Source organism: Genypterus blacodes, unplaced genomic scaffold (genome assembly GCF_046128005.1).
Source record: "Genypterus blacodes isolate CSIRO-AG114 ecotype Tasmania unplaced genomic scaffold, CSIRO-AGI_Gbla_v1 ptg000030l_1, whole genome shotgun sequence".
In the NCBI taxonomy this organism is placed as follows: domain Eukaryota; kingdom Metazoa; phylum Chordata; class Actinopteri; order Ophidiiformes; family Ophidiidae; genus Genypterus; species Genypterus blacodes.
The window spans coordinates 6,116,506-6,133,239 of record NW_027466843.1 but is presented as its reverse complement, the minus strand read 5'-3'; the positions used below and the strand labels follow the sequence as shown (position 1 = coordinate 6,133,239).

Here is a 16,734-nt window from a genome sequence, read left to right as displayed (position 1 = left end):
GAAGTGTGTGTGTGTGTGTGTGTGTGTGTGTGTGTGTGTGTGTGTGTGTGTGTGTGTGTGTGTGTGTGTTTGCAGCATCCTACTCTGTGTGGTCAGAGCGAGCGCTGCCTTGGATACGTGAGGATTCCTTTGCAGGTCCAACACAGGCACATACCGATATTTGTGTGGGATTCGCAATTCCTTTGCAACTGCTCAGGTAATAACTCATCACTTCTGATCTCTCTGAAGCGTTTTAATGGGTAATACATTGATGATTAAAAACTGAACTACGTGGTCAATAGGACTAAGTTTTATTTGCTGGAACCTGCTGTTTGATTTACACTGTTGTGACTCTGGCTTGTTTTCACTGAAGCCTCCTTTGTGATGGTTTAAGACTCACTGTGAGGATCCACCATGAGATTCATTCCTTGATTATTTTTGTATGATATAGGAGTAGTGACTGTATAAGTTGTGTGTACTGCAGAATGTAAGCTGAAATATTATCTGCCTTTATCTTTATCTACATCTGTCATATACGAGTGTACAAGTATATATTATGTACTATGAACCAGGCAAGGTCATTATAATAACTCATTTGAATTCAATATCAAAAGAGTGATAAAGTGATTTCTATGATGTCATATGTGTGTAATATTAAACAAGTGTGATTATGCAGAATTGTAATGTTACCTGAGAGTCAAAATCAAAATAATTTTGTCTGATTTACTGCTTTTGGTGAATCCCACCTCTCTCTCCCCCCTGCCAACACCCATCTGTGGTCTAGTGGACTGAACCAGTGACCTATTGTCCCACTGGACGGGTCCAGTAATGTCTGCTTTGTTTCCGACAGGACAAAAAGTTTGTGGACTAAGTCAACTTTTTCCAGTCTGGTAGCTTCTGATGTTTACTTTAGTCTCTCCAAACTCTGAATGTGACTTCAGAGAGAGAGGCACATCTCAGAGGCCTGTAACCTTGACAACAATTCAGACTAATCCTGCAGCTCATGCTGTCATGAACGTCCTGCATACAGATTCACTCGTCCATTTCACACTTTGAAAGATCTGCCAATCTTGTTGTGATGATTTAGAAGCTGGGATATAAAGGATTGATTGTTTTGATGTCATTTGAAGCTGTTTACTTTGGTTTGATCACACCCTGTTTATCTCAATGTTCCAGGTATGAGGGCTTGTTTAGTGTTCATTTGGTTGCTGGCAACGTTTGCATTTTTTGTGAGTAGCAAAATAATCTAATTTCAATTATGCTGATTTTTTTTTTACTGAAATTTAAAACTATTATCAATTATGTGCAGGTGAAAAGCAAACCACATGGAAAACATCATGCATCACATAAAAGCACACAGGAGGCCAAAGAGAAGGTAAAGTAGAACATTTATTTGTTTGCTATTTATTCATTTGAAATGTGGAATGATTTTATATTGTAAAATGAATGAATTCTCTCTCTCCTGGTGAAGGGGGCTCTCACAGAGGAGGTCCATCACGCACAGATCTTACCCACTCTAGTCCCGTTTGAGGCCAGCAGCCAGGAGCTGGAGGCTGAGGAGGTGATCTCTGAGGAAAACTTGAACGCCAACACAGACGAGGAGGATGACATGACCGACAGAAAAGGAAAAAACTCTGCTGTCCTGCTGAGTGAGGAGGAATTGGCCGAGCTCATGAAGAAAGATGCAGAGGAGGAGGAGGAAAACGAAGCAGAGGAGGGAGAGCAGGAGAAAGAGATGGAGGCAGACAGAAAAATGGAGTTTGATGAGGCTGTGGAAGTCACTGAGGATGAGGAAGCTGAGGCTGATGACAACATAGAGATGGATGACGACAAGGAGGAGATTGTGGAGGAAGAAGATGGGGTGGAGGAGGGAAAGGAGGAAGAGGAATTGGTCAAAAAAAAGGGGAGCAGAGAGGAGATGGAGGAAATAGATGGAAGCACAGAGTCAGAGATCCCGGTCGATCTTGACTACGCTGCTGAGAGCGGCATGATACAACACCTAAAGATCATATCTGCTGAAGTAAAACCCCACACAGATGACAGCCATCTTCTTTCAAAAACAGATGTTTCAGAAGTCAAAGAGGAAGAAACCAACGAGAAAGGGCTTCCCTCCACGGCCGATGAACACAGAGAAAATACAGAAGCAGCAGCAGAAGAAGAGTCCCAGGGTACATCAAAGGAGGAAGAAGCCCAAGAACCTACGAGCGACACAGAGCTGGAAAGGTCACGTCCGGCTGGAGAGGAAAATGTAAAAAAAGAAGAAGAAGTGGAAGAAGAGAAAGATAAGAATGAAAGTGCAACTCACGCCAAGGGCAAGACGAGGAAGCAAAAGAAGAACCAAAGGATGAGGAAGCATTCACCTCAGAGAGATGACGCACATGCTGGACTCCAGCAGGAACCTCAGCGGGAACATCTGGACTCTGAGGGACGCAGCAATGACGATGATGCACTGCACAAGGCCAAGAGGAGACGAGCAGGGAAATGGGTACAGCGCACATCCTCCCAAACTCACTCTCTTTAATGAGACATGATACTTGTAGAGATGAACTTTCCTAACATTCCAACCTTTGACCTTTCCAGGGTCCTGTAGTGGGGATGAACCCGGTGCAGATAAGAGCCACAGTGGATCTCTACCCCGATTCCAGGCCTCCTGCTGGTGGAGGCATTCATCACCCTGAAGCTCCTGCTGGTTGGTGTCTAGTCATATTAGCAGGTGCAGCAGCAACAATCTCACAAGGGAATCTGCTGACTGGATCACATCGCTGAAACTTCCACATGAATAGTGACGCTCCATTTCACGCTCGCTAACAAAACACAACACAGCCGGCTTAAGGAGTCAAAGAGAGAGACTCAGCACTGTACAAACTGAAAGAGAGTGGCATGCGGGGGATTATATGTGGGGGTTAATTTGCACCCTGTTTAACCAATCAAAGCATGGAAATACTGATAGCAGTACTGATGCTTCCATAGAAATGAATGATCTCTTTTCTTCTAGATCCATGTGACAAGTTCCGCTGCAAACGTGGAAAGACGTGTAAACTTAATGCAGACAATAAGCCCAGCTGTGTGTGTCAAGAACCTGCCCAATGTCCTCCAGGCGTCAATGAGTTTGATCACGTGAGTATGAATGACGTCATGATTGTTTTTGAAGAGTATCTGCATTGCGTCAGACGGTTACATCTCTGAATGTCGGCAGGTTTGCGGCACTGACAATAACACCTACGACACTTCATGCGAACTCTTTGCTACCAAATGCAAACTGGACGGCACCAAGAGAGGACACAGGCTGCATCTGGACTACACTGGGTCGTGCAAATGTGAGCGGCAGCCATCGTGCAACACATGACAGCTGAGGCACAGTGTGAGAACATATGGATTTAACCCCCTGTTTCCCTCTGTGTGTCTGTCCCACTCAGTAATTCCTCCGTGTTTGGATGCTGAGCTGGTTCAGTTCCCTCTGCGGATGAGGGATTGGCTGAAAAATGTCCTGCTGCAGCTCTATGATCACGACTCCATGTCCCCTGGCTTCCTCACTGCCAAACAGCGTTTCAGAGTAAGAAATATTGCTCAGGAGGAATATGACAAATGTATAGATCCAGCACATAACACATATTTGTTTACATATCCTTTGATCTTGCTGGTAACAATCACTAATCTTACCTTTTATTACATTATTCTGTAATATAGGTGAAGAAAATGTATGAGAGTGAGCGGCGCCTTCATGCTGGAGATCATTCTGTTGAACTGCTCGCTCACGACTTTGAGAAGAACTACAACATGTACATCTACCCAGTGCACTGGCAGTTCGCTCAGCTGGACCAACATCCCTCTGATAGGTGCATAGATTAATAGATTGATAGACTGATAGATAGATTGTTTGATTGATTGATGCTTATTGTTTGTCTTCCTTGCTCAGGATCCTGTCCCACTCTGAGTTGGCCCCTCTCAGAGTCCCCCTGGTCCCGATGGAGCACTGCACTCCCCGCTTCTTCCAGGAGTGTGACGCTGACAGGGACAAGCAAGTGTCCTTCAAAGAGTGGGCCTCCTGCTTTGGGATCAGGAACGGTAAGAGCGCCACCATGATGCAGACGAGGGAACAGGGAGTTCGTGAAAAATAATATGTCGTCATGAGAGAGTTGCATGTCATCATATTTAATTTCTACCGTTTGTTCTTCCTGCAGAGGATATGGATGCCAACCTGCTATTCTGAGCAACATTTTGTTCACCATCTGCCACAGGAGCTTGTAGAAGATTCTCTGGCACTGTAATTAAACAGAAACTTCCATGGATGGAGTTAAAAAGTTCAGTCAAAATGAAAAGTAACAGAGAAGTTCACTCTCCTCTCTGTTTGTAATAGGGGCATGTTGTAGGTAACTGTATGTGTCATTTGATGTCAGGGTCAAACATGGATATTTGAATCTTTGTTCTGTCATTTAGTCACAACTAGCAGAAAAAAATGTCTTAGATGATAACAAAAAGTTACGGTTAGTCGGTTTGATCCAGGATGTAAATTCTTAATGCATTCCAAAATGGGGGAAATGTTTACGACGGCAGAAAAGGTTTTGTTTATGTGAGGTGAGAAAAGAGCTGGGGTGTGTGTGATGTTAGAATGGATTAGAGCAGAACGTAAGAATAAATTACTCTTATAGTCAAAGTGTTACAGATCATTTCAAAGCCTTTCGTCTTTTTCACTGAGAAATGTCTGCGTGCTGAAAACGTTTGTCACTGCTTCTTATATTTCATAACCCCTGAAAATAAAGCTTCAAATAGAGCACAGAGCTTCACATTGTCTTCAGATAATGTTCCAATGCACCCTGTTCATGATAATCATAAAGCGGTTCATTTTACTGATACACCTCAAGAGTGACATCCTGCAATGACAAGTCACTTAAACCTGGTTTAGGTTGACCACATAATCCTTCATAATGACCCACTGCAAGGTAACAAAGCGAAAAATAGCACGTCAGCATCATCATGATGATTTCAGTGACTTGTTGTTTTGAAGTGAAGCTGGGCTCTGATTGGCTCTTCCTCTGTGATCAGGGCATCAGGTTTGCTCTATATAAGCAAAGAAAAGGCACAGACTCCTCAGCCTGAGATCAAACATGTTCTGTATACTCTGGGTCATCTTTCAGAGCTTGGCTCTGGTGGTGGAGGGCGGCGTGTCTTCAGCCAGTGCTGAGGCTGTCGGCAAGGGGGCAGCAAACAATAATGGACGGACAGCTGGGAACAATGCAGACCCAGCAGCTCAAAATGGGGTCCCCTTGACTGGTCAACCCTTTGTAGCACAGTTAATTCCCATCGGGGGCTCCATTCTTATCCAGCCACTTGTAAACCCCCAAGGTCAGGCTCCTGTCCAGCAGCTCTTTCCCATTGGAGCTCTCCAACAAGGTCAGGCTCCTGTCCAGCAGCTCTTTCCCATTGGAGCTCTCCAACAAGGTCAGGCTCCTGTCCAGCAGCTCTTTCCCATTGGAGCTCTCCAACAAGGTGGAGCAGTTTTTTTGAGTCAGGCAGGAGGAGCCAATGTGCTTCCACAGCCACAAGGGCAGGTGAGTCAGCCTGCAGGGGGAGGACACGTCGCACTGTTTGCATTCCTGCCTCAGGGGAACACGGCAGGAAGCCCACAGAGTCCTGTGATGATTCCTGCACAAATGCAACTGATCTCACCCAACGGGCAGATCAACCAGCAGCAGGTGGCCATAGTTGGGAGAGCAGCCGGAAGAGGAAGGTTCAGGCGCTCTGGGGCAGCACATCCAAGGAAGACACAATCTGCAGTGATGAAGGAGATGGCAACTGAAGAGGAGGAATCATCTGGAATGGAGATTGAAGATAATGCATAATGCAGTTTATTCTTGTTCAGATCTTGTGTCACTGCTCACTGTTAGTGCCTGAACGTCAGGAAGACTCATTGTCATCATCACTCATGACCAATAAAAGCAAATCAATCAAGTTTTGTTTGTTTGTTTTGAATCTTCCTTTGATTATACAGTCACATTCATTAGTCAGGGGTTTCCTTCCAGAAACCATTTTGAGCAAATGCCCACATGTGCTTAAGCAATCTCTAGACCAGCAGCCACCTTATGGTTGTGACTCCTGATGATGTCTGAAGTGGGTCAACATAGCCACAGAGCTGCATTTGTGTCTGTAACATGGAGGCATATACATACATCCTGAAGACATCTATCACTGTGGGAAGAGGCAGACTGTCTCAGAAACTGTTTACATAAAGGGTCTGCTAAAGTAGTTTGTGCTGGTAAAACAGATTCCATCAAAAACATCTAAATTTAGATAATACCCTCAGGAATGTATATATATACAGTATATAACTGCAGACCAAATCAAACCTTTGAATAGCATAACAGTACTGTAAAGTCATACTGTATTGTCACTTTACAGTTCTATACTTGCGTGAAAGTATAAGGGGCCTGAAGAATAATATATTTTGATAGGCAATGGCAGGAAAACCTTTAATATTTTAAACTGGCTCTATCCAAAACCCATGAAATCTGTGAAAATGCTGAAAGAAAATTGAAAGAATGAAACCTGTAGGCCTGAAAAATCAGCAAACTATTGCCTGAAGCAATCACAGCGAAAAACGAATACACACACAGAAGAACATAGCAAGCAATCACAGCAATTAATATAAAGCCCCAGCCTAGACGCCACAGAGAGTGTTTACCTGGTCTGCTGTGGCTGCCAAGTCAGCACCCAAGCAACATCCCAGACAGCCTCAGCATGTGACACCATAACCAGCCAACCACACTGGGAACAAAGATCACGGCTCCTAACATCTTGAGAAATTGTGCTGATAAAACATTGAAACGCAAATATCTGCTCCCGTCAATTTAGGAATCTCAGAGCGTTTACACAGGAGGAGGGTTTTGATGTTGGGGCTTCTGTGATCCTCAGACTTGATGATCTGCCTGAATTCATTTTGCTGCTACTAACAATTCAGTTTGAGTTTATCTAAAACAACAGACTGTGAAGATTGATGATGATGATGAAAAAAAAAAAAAAAAAAAAAAAATTACTTTTACCTTTACTTTTATGATGATGATGATGATGATGACATGTAGATGTTCACTGCACCTCTAGAAATAAAGGTTTAGCAAAAGTAAACAGATTGAGTGTGACCTTTAAAATATACCCCAAAGTAAAAGAACTTTATTGTGAAGAATTGAGGTTCAAAAGTGAAAATATCTGAATGTACCAGGACATTCAGTATATATATATGTGTGTGTGTGTGTGTGTGTGTGTTAGTATACAGTACATGCAGTATGTGTGTGAAATATATTCCATCAGAAGTATTGGGAATAGTGTAATATCTTAAGTAAATGTACAATATTTTGCTCAGATACAGCAAACATACTAAGTCGCTTTCCACATATGAATGTTGGTTAACTATTGTTCTGGAGACCAGGCCAACTCATCATGAGTCAAACGGGGGGATAAAGTGTATGACACACACATTTTCACGGTTTGTTTTTGGGCTACAGAAGCGCCTCATTGTAACCTCAGTCAGTTCTTTGCCCCTACGACCACAGGCCACAACATTTATCTGCTTCATGCTGGTTTTCACTCAGTCTACCTGAGAAACCACTCAAAGACACTGAATCACTGTGTTATTGTGCGTGTGGTCACTCAGACACATTGAGAACAAAGGGAGATGGTTGGATAGAATGAAGTGTCGTTGAAAAGAAGCAGCTGACTGTGCTGCAGATCTTTCAGTCTCCTGGTAAAAGAAGAGGTCATTCTGCAGCTCTGTATTGTGACAAATGTGACAAATATAGTACATGAGCCAATCAGAGTTCTCTTCTCTAATTGGCTCTTAATAATCTCTGGGAGCAATAAAAACTATTCTTATTTCACAGAGGGCAGTTAGTCCTCTTTGCTATAACACAAGGTATGTAACATGAATTTGAGAGTATAATTAATAATGTCAGTATAATTCTACTTCTAATTCTACATGAATATAGATGTAAGAATATTGGGCACATATTTTGAATGCTTTCACAGGTTTTACACAGAAAGATGAAGCTTCTTCTCCTCACAACATTTGTTGCCACCGTGGTTTACGTGAGTGAACTCAGCCAGTCAGACAAATACACACGCAGGCACGCACGCACGCACGCACGCACGCACGCACGCACGCACGCACGCACACTGGTTGTTTTATACACATCTGTAATTTCTCATCTGTAATTATTGTCTCTTTTCTGAAATATTGCAGGTCAATGCAGGAAAGGTAGGAAAATCCCAGACTGACTTCATATCTTTCGTGTAACGTTTCTTTCTTTTGAATTCTCCAAACTGTTTCATGGTGATTGTTTAAATCCTCCATTCAGAGACAGAGAATGTTGGCAGCCATGAATGCAGGAATGATTGGAGGGATGAATGGAGGGATGAATGGAGGGATGGTAAATGGAATCAACCCTGCTATGATGGCAGGAGGCCTGAACCCCGTCATGGTGGCCGGTGGAGGTGGTCTCTTTGGGCAGCCCCAGTTTGCTCAGGTCAGGCACAAAAAGGATCTCACTTCTATTCAGTTTGTTTGTTTGTACTTTTACCACAAGAGGGCGCTCTCACATTGACTGCCTTGTACTTGCACATAAAAAAATAACTTCTCAGAGGAAGATACAGGCATCCTTTCTCTTCACCACTAGACATGATCAATACTTCATTATGTGATAAAGTAGTAATCAGTGATTAAAACTAAACTTGATTCCAGAGAATTAATCGTATTTTCTCTCTATTCCACAGGCTTATCCAGGTTTTCGCGGTTTTCCGATGCAGGCTCCAGTTCCTAACATGTTTCCTGCCCCTGCTGTTAATGCGGTTAGTGTGGTATCAAACTTATTACAACTGCTTTTATGTTGCACAGTAAGATACCATATAGAAATCATATTGATCTGTTTGATTTGCCTGCAGCTTCCTTACATGCCAGCCCCTCAAATGACAGGAATGAATCCTTTCCGGCAGCCTTTCATGGTAAACTTTCACCTTATACCTATTTTGGCACAAATACTAGTCATTCTATACATAATTTTCCATTTCATGTACAAATCTAATATTCAGCTATTATTCATCTTGTTGGTTGTTTGTTTCAGGTCCTTCCAGGTGGCGGCATGCAGCAGCCTGACTTAATCCAACGATTCAAGGTAGGATTGAGTGTGTGCGTGTGTGTGTGTGTATGTGTGTGTGTGTGTGTGTGTGTGTGTCCATGGCTGACTGCTGTTCTTTGAATCTCCAGCGTCACATTATGAATGAGGCCAACACTTTGCAGACCACAGTGGATACTCAGGTAACATTGTTAACATACACATAAATATTAACATATGTGTATTATATTATATGTAGAGTGACACTTCATTTTCTTTATGTCCTCAGATTCCAGCTCCTATTGAAGTAACAACAACAGCTCCATGTAGTGAAGAGCACCAGGATGAATAAGATGACGGCTCATAACACTGAAATATGACTGTATAATACACAATATGACACAATATGTCTAGACTAGACTACAGAATATGGCTGTCCTGTTTTAAAATGAAATGAATAAATATTCTGATGATCTTTTTGGTCCCTTTGATCATGCACGAATACACTTTCACATACACGTTTATTTTTATTTTTTATTAAATCATTTTTATTATAATTTTTAACAATGTGAGTTATAAGTGGATGCTTCCATTTAAAGGACACAAAGTAAGAAATCTACAAATGAAAGATCATTATCAAAATAAGTTAAGTTGGTTTTAATAGTGCAAAACCTGAAAATACGCAACTTGGACTGAAGGAAGAAGAGCTAGAAAAATCTACATCGAAATAATCTGATCATTCTGTGTGAGCTATGACACAAGTATTATTCTGAATCTGTTGGGTTAAACGTTTCTGTTATTGAAATTAGAAAGCAAAGCACAAGATGAAACAAGATGAACTTTAAAAAAAAGTTTATATATTTTTTTATGAATAACCATTGTTTGCTCACATGATGCCAGATTCAATATAAGTACTACAATTACTACAATAACAAAGTAACGGAAACAAAAGTAATAAAATAGATAAACACTCAAAGCTGGGGCAAAACGTGACAGATGCATTATGGATTTAGACTAAGAGCATAAACTCACAAATAAGCACCATGACTTAAAAGTGTGTGTATGTGTCTGTGTCTGTCCATACGTCCCATGATGAACAACTTGTGACAAATGTCTGACTTTAAGCTCCAAGATTATATTTCTTTCCGCCATCATGACCTGCAAAAATTCCTCTTGATTCTCATACAAAGAGATACAATATTATCATACAAAGCACTTAGAAACTCAGCAGTAAAAACACAAGGATATTGAGTCAGCACTCTCCTACGCTCACGCAGCACAAAGCTATTCTGGCGATGGTCAACACAACATAAACTTTACATAAGTTGACATGTAGCCAGACTGAAGATGATTCCTGGTTTGGTGCGAAAGCAAGCGGCGCAACAATCAATTCACGACTTGTTAAACAACTTATTGCAAACTGGATGCATGTCACGGTGTTTAGAGACATGACTTGCACCTTAATAATAACACACTCAGCTGTCCCGTGTTGTTGTGAGCGTCTGAGTCTGTCGAGGCCATGAGACACGTCTGTCACACTGACCACACGCCGTCTGGCTGGATTGGCGGCGGGTTTTAACGGCTCACATGGAGAGAATTTAAAAAGGGAAAAGGTCCAGGGGAGCAGAGAGGCACACACAAGCACAGAAAGGCACCAGACTGAAGGTAACAGGACGGCTTTATAAGATGTTAAATGTAAGCTCAGAAGGTTTGGAATCTTTTTTTCTAATCTTCCATATTTGACTTCAGGACACCATGAAGATGCAAACTGTACTCGTGTTGCTCTGCTTACTAAAGACAAGCTTCTCCCTACCCGTAAGTATTTCTCTCCCTTTGCTCCCTTGTTGTCAAAATTCTGTGTTGTTGTCAGTCGAATTAATTTCCTGTTTTATTTTGATACTGCTCCTGTATGTTTTCCTCTTACTTTACTTACTTCCTGCCCTCCTGTTCCTTGATTTGGCGCTCATTGGGTTCACCTGTGTTTGTTTCGTTTCCCTTTGTTCCATGTTCCCCTCACCTGAGCCTCATTTCCTCGTTACTCTGAGTCTTTATATACTCCTTGTTTTTCGTTCCCTGGCTGGTTGTGTTTCTGCTCCATGTTACTCTGGTTTTGTCACTTGTTTAATGAGCGTTGTTCTCCAGCATTTGTTTCCTTTTCCAGTCTTGTGTTTGTATTTTAGTTCTCCCTTTTTTGTCCTGCGTCTGTATTCTATTGAGTTCCCTTGTTTTTGTTCCCTGTGTATGTTCTGTCATTAAACTCAGTTATCCTTGTGGCCCTGTGATTGAGTCCTCAGCCTTGTTTTTGATATTACCTCTGACAGATGTAGTTGTATGTTGCTCAATCAATAATAAACAATTAATTTTTGTTGTATTTGAAGGTGCAGATTGGAATTATTGCAAGCAACAGCAATGAGGTAAATATGTTTTAAATGAGTCATGTTGGTCTTTATGTGCAAAAACAATTACCTTTTTGGAAATCTGTGTATTTTTAGTATACATAACTCAAATGTATTCAAACTTTTTTGTGTGTGCAAATACTGCAACATGCTCCAATCTGAATTGTTTTTGTGTTTAGATCCTGAGATTGAATGGACTTACTCTTCTTGGACAAGCGCAGGTACAGGAAGTATATAGAATCAGTCCTGTTAGTGTGGACAATTGCTGCAATATGTGATAATTTACAAACAAGAGTCCTGAGCAGTCCAAACCCTAAACTACGCAAACAGAGTTAAAAGCAGAGTAGCGTTTCTGCTGCTGAGCACAATGTTGGTGGTAAATCGGAACATTGTCGTCATGGTGTAAATTTAAGATTGAAATGTGGAATTGATCAGAGATGAACTTGTACTGAGTGTTCTGAATCAAACCCTGTCTCCTTCTCCAGGCTTCTTCACTCCTCCCTCAGTTTGTGTTGCAGCAGCTGCAGCTGCAGCAGCAGCAACCTGATGTGCTGCTCACTCCTCAGGTGCTGAACTTAAACCCTCAATTTGCAAGTCCCTTTGGTCCCCAGGGGCCCCAGCTGATGTTCCCCACACAGGGCAACCAGCTAACACCAGTGCTTCTTCCAAACGGCCAACAGGATCAGACTGGGCCTCCCCAGAACCCTAATGCTGGTATTGTCCCCCAGCAGGCCCAGAACCCCATGCAGGTAAACGGCATAGTGCAGTGTGTTACATTATGAGGTGATTACTTTATCATTGTTGATAATAAATAGTTGATAATTAATATTTGTCTTGAATCTTTTAGATGTTTCCACAGTTCCAGTACCCAACATATGGATTTCCTCAGTTCCCCAGACAGCAGGTGCGGGCAAGTGGAACATGTTGACGTGCAGATTTAAGTCTTTGTTTGAATCTACGTCCTCCCGGCAGACTTCATGTTGCTGTGTGATCTACAGGGCTTCCCCTACTTTGTGCCGCCTTACGGCTTCCCCCAGCCCAGGAACCCTGCGGTGCTGCAGCCAAACATTGGGCAGGTGGTGCCTCAGCAAACCCTGGACAGAACCACTCAGAGACCACAGCTCCCTCTGCAAGTAACACGCCAGGTGACTGACACCAAATGTACTTTTTATTTAGAAACAGAAGCACAACATTGTTAGCCTGCAAATTTAGGGTTAGGGTTCCTTGTAGTTTCTGTTGGGATTGATGTTAACATCTGATGCAGACCCCTTCATGACACCTAAAGACACGACTTAGTGCTAATTACAGACCTGTACGTGTTGAGTCGTGACTGCGTGGATGTGGCCGGCGTGGTGCAATGATGACAGAGTAACCACACACCATTACTGTCTGGCAGTGAACTGTGACGGCTCAAATCAACCCACCTCAAATCCATTTTGTAATTCTGTATTTACTGCGTAATACTTTTGACATTTCCGTGCTTACTTGTAATCCGCTGCTTTTCAGCAAGCGAACCTGCCTAAGCTGCAAACAGAAAATGTGAGTGCACTTCATAACTAGCACCTATTCATGTTAGAAAGAGAACTTTGCTGCATTGATTTGTATATCTAACTTCCTGTGTCTGACTGAGACAGACATGGCTGCTGGGGACACAGAAAGAGTCGACTACCACTACTCCTTTCTACCGTGGAGACACATCCGGTCCTGGGGTTGATGAGGTATGACCTCGCACAATGAGGCTTGAGCTCAAAACTTTACTTTACATATTCTCTTGCTGTCTCTCTCTCTCACACACACACACACACACACACACACACACACACACACACACACACACACACACACACACACACACACACACACACACACACACACACACACACACACATCTACCTAATGGTCCCTGCTTGAACACTATTTGATAATACATTCTGAAATAATGTGACCTCTGTTTTTCCAGGGTAACCCCAAATTCCCCTTCCTCTTTGAGCCTTAGATTTCACCTCAAACATAACAAGGTACTTAGGTTTTTCATTTGTCTGTTTGGTACAATAATTTCAACCCATTTCCTGCTGAACATAATGGGATTTGTGCTTAAATTGAAGTATTTTGGGGCATTAAACTGAAATTGTTCTAATCTTTTTTTCAGGAATCTGCTCCACAGTTTTGCAACATGTCTAATAAAGAACTTTGTCAAAATGAATTGCTGAAGAATTTTATTTTATTGTCATACACAGATAAGTTTCTTAGTAACCAGGAATGATAACACAGAGCATTAAAGAATATAATCAAGAGTATATAGTTGGTGGTTGAAACTTGCAGCTGTGGGCGTCGTCCTGAAGACATACAACAAGAAATATGTCAAACATTTGGGTGAATTGAACATAATTAGTGTCATGATGTTGATGATCTGACCTTTGTTTATGACACAAAGATTCTTGTTCATTTTGGAATCTCAGTGGAGATTTATCTGAAAATGGAGTTCATATTAATCACACAATCCAAATCTCAGGTAGTTATTGTACTAAATATTATCCCAACTCCATCAAATATATATTCAGACATTAATTATACTTTCTACTGAGTGCTTGTCTTGGCTTTGCAAAATGACAATGGCATTACTTACAGGTTTCAAAAGCCCGTATTCGAGGGAGACTTGGTTCTTCAAAAGGGAAAGAGAATGTTTTTGAAAACTTGTACTGAAGTCTCATTTAAAGAAGTCACATCATGTAAACATGCAATGCAGTTACCACAGCTGTTGTGTTGTAGAACAGCTTGAGATACGGCTGAAATTAAAACAAAGGCAAAATTCAAATTCATGAAGCAGTTGTTGAAAAATCACAAATGTGACTAAAATGTATGTTTAATAAATCAACCAAATCCGTCCATACCTCTATTCTCGGAAATCTATGATGTCTTTCCTGTAAAACATGGAGCAAAAATCAAACAAATGTGCAAATACTGCAGACTATGACCATGGCGACAAGCCCCGAGAAGATGCAGATGTTTCTCACCTTTCCATGGGGATGCCCTCGTCCACCCTGCTGTGGACGCAGTCAGTCATTAAGATTTACTGTTGATTTGACCTGTTTCTTCCTATGCTTCAGTTAAGGTAATACAGAAAATGAATCTTCAAATAGTTCCTCCAGTTGCTCACCTTTGGCAGCAGAAATACATTCTCCCCCTGCAAGATATTTAGAGGCAAGGGGCAGAGTCTAAGTAAATATTTCCTACCTAAAACATATAAATGAGGTGAAAAATGTGTGTGATTTTTTTTACCTCCTTCAGTGGCAGACCAGTGATGTTCTGGAGATGAATAAAGAACAAAATTTAATATTCAGTGGTACTGGTGCTCAGTGGTAACATGCAAAACACGTGTTCCTCATCGTCCTACCTGAAATGTCACATTATCCGCCTGAAATGGAATCATATGACAGTTCAATTAGAAAATTTGTCAGACTTCATCAAGGTATTTTGTCAACCTCTTAGTTTCTATCTGACATTGCCAGTGAGAGACTTCAGACCTACCTTGTAAATAGGGACAAACACCCTGTTGCACTAAAACAAGAGAAACAGCAGAGGGTGAAGATGTTTCTGTCTTATTACTTGGTGAAGGTGGGATGTTTAATAATTTATCATCGTACCACCATGTCAGGGGTCAGAGGGTTTCCAAAGAAGATTCCATCAAACAGAGCTCGGTCACCTTCTCCAGAGGGGTTGTGAGGGTGCTGGAGAGACGTGCACAAGAGAGAAAAGTAGCTTTCATCTAAATTTCATCCTAGCTTTAAAACACCACTTTCCCCTTCTAGTGGGACCACATCCTTCCACTGACTTTATAATTTATTTCTGCTTTATTTCTTTGAATTATGTCACGTTTTATATAAATCAAATAGCCTTGCCTTGTCGGGCTTTCCATTGGGATGTCTCCTGTTGGGTCTCCCTCCACGCCACCATGAGCCTCGCTGAGAAGCTCCAGGCTGGTCAGGCATGTAGTCCATGTCAGAGCCCTGTTTGAAGAATCACATGTGCATTTGTTTGCCGTTCTTTTGTTTAGTTGCAAACTTTTACACATCTCAGACTTTTCAAGAGTCTGGTCATTTATCTTGATACCATGAAAAGAAATTATTCTGTCAATTAAAAAAAAACTTGGTACATTTAGTATAATATGTACAACAGCAGCTCTCATTCAATTCTGTTTCACTTGCCATTACCTTTAGTTCTGCATCCTCCTGGGGTCCATCGTCAGGAAGCTGCAAACATGAGATTGGACAAGTACAGACAACAACATAATCAAATATTAATATGAAGTGCTGATCAAACATCCTTATATGTATTTTAAAGTCACCTCTTTATCATTATCAGGAATACTTACATGAGCAGCCACTGCTGACAGAAGGAGAACTGCAACACACAGGTATGTCATTGCTGCTGATGAACCTGAGAAAATAAAAATATTCTTAACTCAATAAGGAAAATCTACACTAAAATGTATACTCTACAATGAGCCATGGATGCAGCGTGTCACTTACAGTCAGTATCTGTGCTGTCCAAGTTTCGAAGCATCGATACTTATAGGAGACATTAGACATTGACACACACACTCAACACTCATGAGTCATTAATGGGGCAATATGATGATTACTTCACACAGTCGTTACTTTGGTATTTTATTGATTTGATTGCAGGTTTTTGCAACACTACACTATGACAACAGTGTAACTGATAGCAATGATTAATTATGTCTGTCAAAAATGAAATTTTAAAGAAATCTGAACATTTTTGGAACCCACACACATATATGAGGAGATGAGTTGATAGTAGGAAACATCTTTTGGTAAACAAGGACTAAGTTATTTGTTCTGCTTAAACTGTAGGGTGTTGGCTGTTATGTGTTTGAGCCACAAGTTGCTCAATTTGTGAGCTTCAGACCAGTTAATTCCATGTTTAGCATGCATTTCCTACCGTAAACTGTATTGTTTGTTATGGTAGCTGGTTCTTAATGAATAGATTAAACATTTCCCATTGAATTTGAATTTGAAACCAACAAATATAATAACCAACATATAATAAAAATTACAATATATGCATACAGTATATATTAGTTCCTAGTATCCTAGTATCAATAGAATCTCTATCTCTATCTCTATATATACTGTGTAATGTATGTATACTTTTTAATTAAAATTATCCATTAAAAACAAACTCAAACTGTCTAGAAGAGTTGGTCACCTGTGATAACTGAGCCACACCTCCACATGATG

The 16,734-nt window shown here is 41.3% G+C and overlaps 3 protein-coding genes and 1 long non-coding RNA gene across 4 annotated transcripts; 3 read left to right on the top strand and 1 right to left on the bottom strand.

The window, feature by feature from the left end:
• The first annotated feature begins 1,157 nt into the window (after window positions 1-1,157).
• Window positions 1,158-4,189, top strand: sparcl1 (SPARC-like 1). The gene is made up of 11 exons (XM_076145646.1): window positions 1,158-1,208; window positions 1,289-1,354; window positions 1,451-2,147; window positions 2,193-2,464; window positions 2,560-2,668; window positions 2,975-3,096; window positions 3,176-3,296; window positions 3,396-3,532; window positions 3,667-3,815; window positions 3,896-4,044; window positions 4,161-4,189. Exons 1-11 carry the CDS (start codon window positions 1,158-1,160, stop codon window positions 4,187-4,189), a joined length of 1,902 nt encoding a protein of 633 aa, XP_076001761.1.
• A 4,190-nt stretch (window positions 4,190-8,379) lies between these two features.
• scpp9 (secretory calcium-binding phosphoprotein 9) lies at window positions 8,380-9,504 on the top strand. The gene is made up of 6 exons (XM_076145233.1): window positions 8,380-8,492; window positions 8,740-8,814; window positions 8,908-8,967; window positions 9,087-9,137; window positions 9,230-9,280; window positions 9,367-9,504. The coding sequence occupies exons 1-6, from the start codon at window positions 8,382-8,384 to the stop codon at window positions 9,427-9,429; spliced, it is 411 nt and encodes a 136-aa protein (XP_076001348.1). The 5' UTR covers window positions 8,380-8,381; the 3' UTR covers window positions 9,430-9,504.
• Window positions 9,505-10,711: 1,207 nt separating this feature from the next.
• On the top strand, window positions 10,712-13,660 carry odam (odontogenic, ameloblast associated). Its single transcript, XM_076145763.1, has 11 exons — window positions 10,712-10,742; window positions 10,827-10,892; window positions 11,456-11,491; window positions 11,653-11,694; window positions 11,959-12,222; window positions 12,321-12,377; window positions 12,472-12,618; window positions 12,980-13,012; window positions 13,108-13,191; window positions 13,434-13,491; window positions 13,623-13,660. The coding sequence occupies exons 2-10, from the start codon at window positions 10,833-10,835 to the stop codon at window positions 13,467-13,469; spliced, it is 759 nt and encodes a 252-aa protein (XP_076001878.1). The 5' UTR covers window positions 10,712-10,742; window positions 10,827-10,832; the 3' UTR covers window positions 13,470-13,491; window positions 13,623-13,660.
• A 1,718-nt stretch (window positions 13,661-15,378) lies between these two features.
• LOC142994566 (uncharacterized) lies at window positions 15,379-15,910 on the bottom strand. The gene is made up of 3 exons (XR_012961413.1): window positions 15,846-15,910; window positions 15,685-15,723; window positions 15,379-15,480 (listed from the first exon to the last, which is right to left on the bottom strand). It is a non-coding gene; the product is annotated as an uncharacterized LOC142994566 (long non-coding RNA).
• Window positions 15,911-16,734: the final 824 nt, after the last annotated feature.

Excerpts from the sequence above, each read along its gene's own strand:
- scpp9 (XM_076145233.1), top strand. The coding sequence starts at position 8,382 with ATGAATGGAGGGATGGTAAATGGAATCAACCCTGCTATGATGGCAGGA. Across the intron at positions 8,968-9,086 it reads CTTTCCGGCAGCCTTTCATG|GTCCTTCCAGGTGGCGGCAT; the intron begins GTAAACTTTCAC and ends TGTTTGTTTCAG. Across the intron at positions 9,281-9,366 it reads AGACCACAGTGGATACTCAG|ATTCCAGCTCCTATTGAAGT; the intron begins GTAACATTGTTA and ends TTATGTCCTCAG.
- sparcl1 (XM_076145646.1), top strand. The coding sequence starts at position 1,158 with ATGAGGGCTTGTTTAGTGTTCATTTGGTTGCTGGCAACGTTTGCATTT. Across the intron at positions 1,355-1,450 it reads CACAGGAGGCCAAAGAGAAG|GGGGCTCTCACAGAGGAGGT; the intron begins GTAAAGTAGAAC and ends CTCCTGGTGAAG. Across the intron at positions 3,297-3,395 it reads CTACACTGGGTCGTGCAAAT|TAATTCCTCCGTGTTTGGAT; the intron begins GTGAGCGGCAGC and ends TGTCCCACTCAG.
- odam (XM_076145763.1), top strand. The coding sequence starts at position 10,833 with ATGAAGATGCAAACTGTACTCGTGTTGCTCTGCTTACTAAAGACAAGC. Across the intron at positions 12,223-12,320 it reads AGGCCCAGAACCCCATGCAG|ATGTTTCCACAGTTCCAGTA; the intron begins GTAAACGGCATA and ends TGAATCTTTTAG. Across the intron at positions 12,378-12,471 it reads CTCAGTTCCCCAGACAGCAG|GGCTTCCCCTACTTTGTGCC; the intron begins GTGCGGGCAAGT and ends TGTGATCTACAG.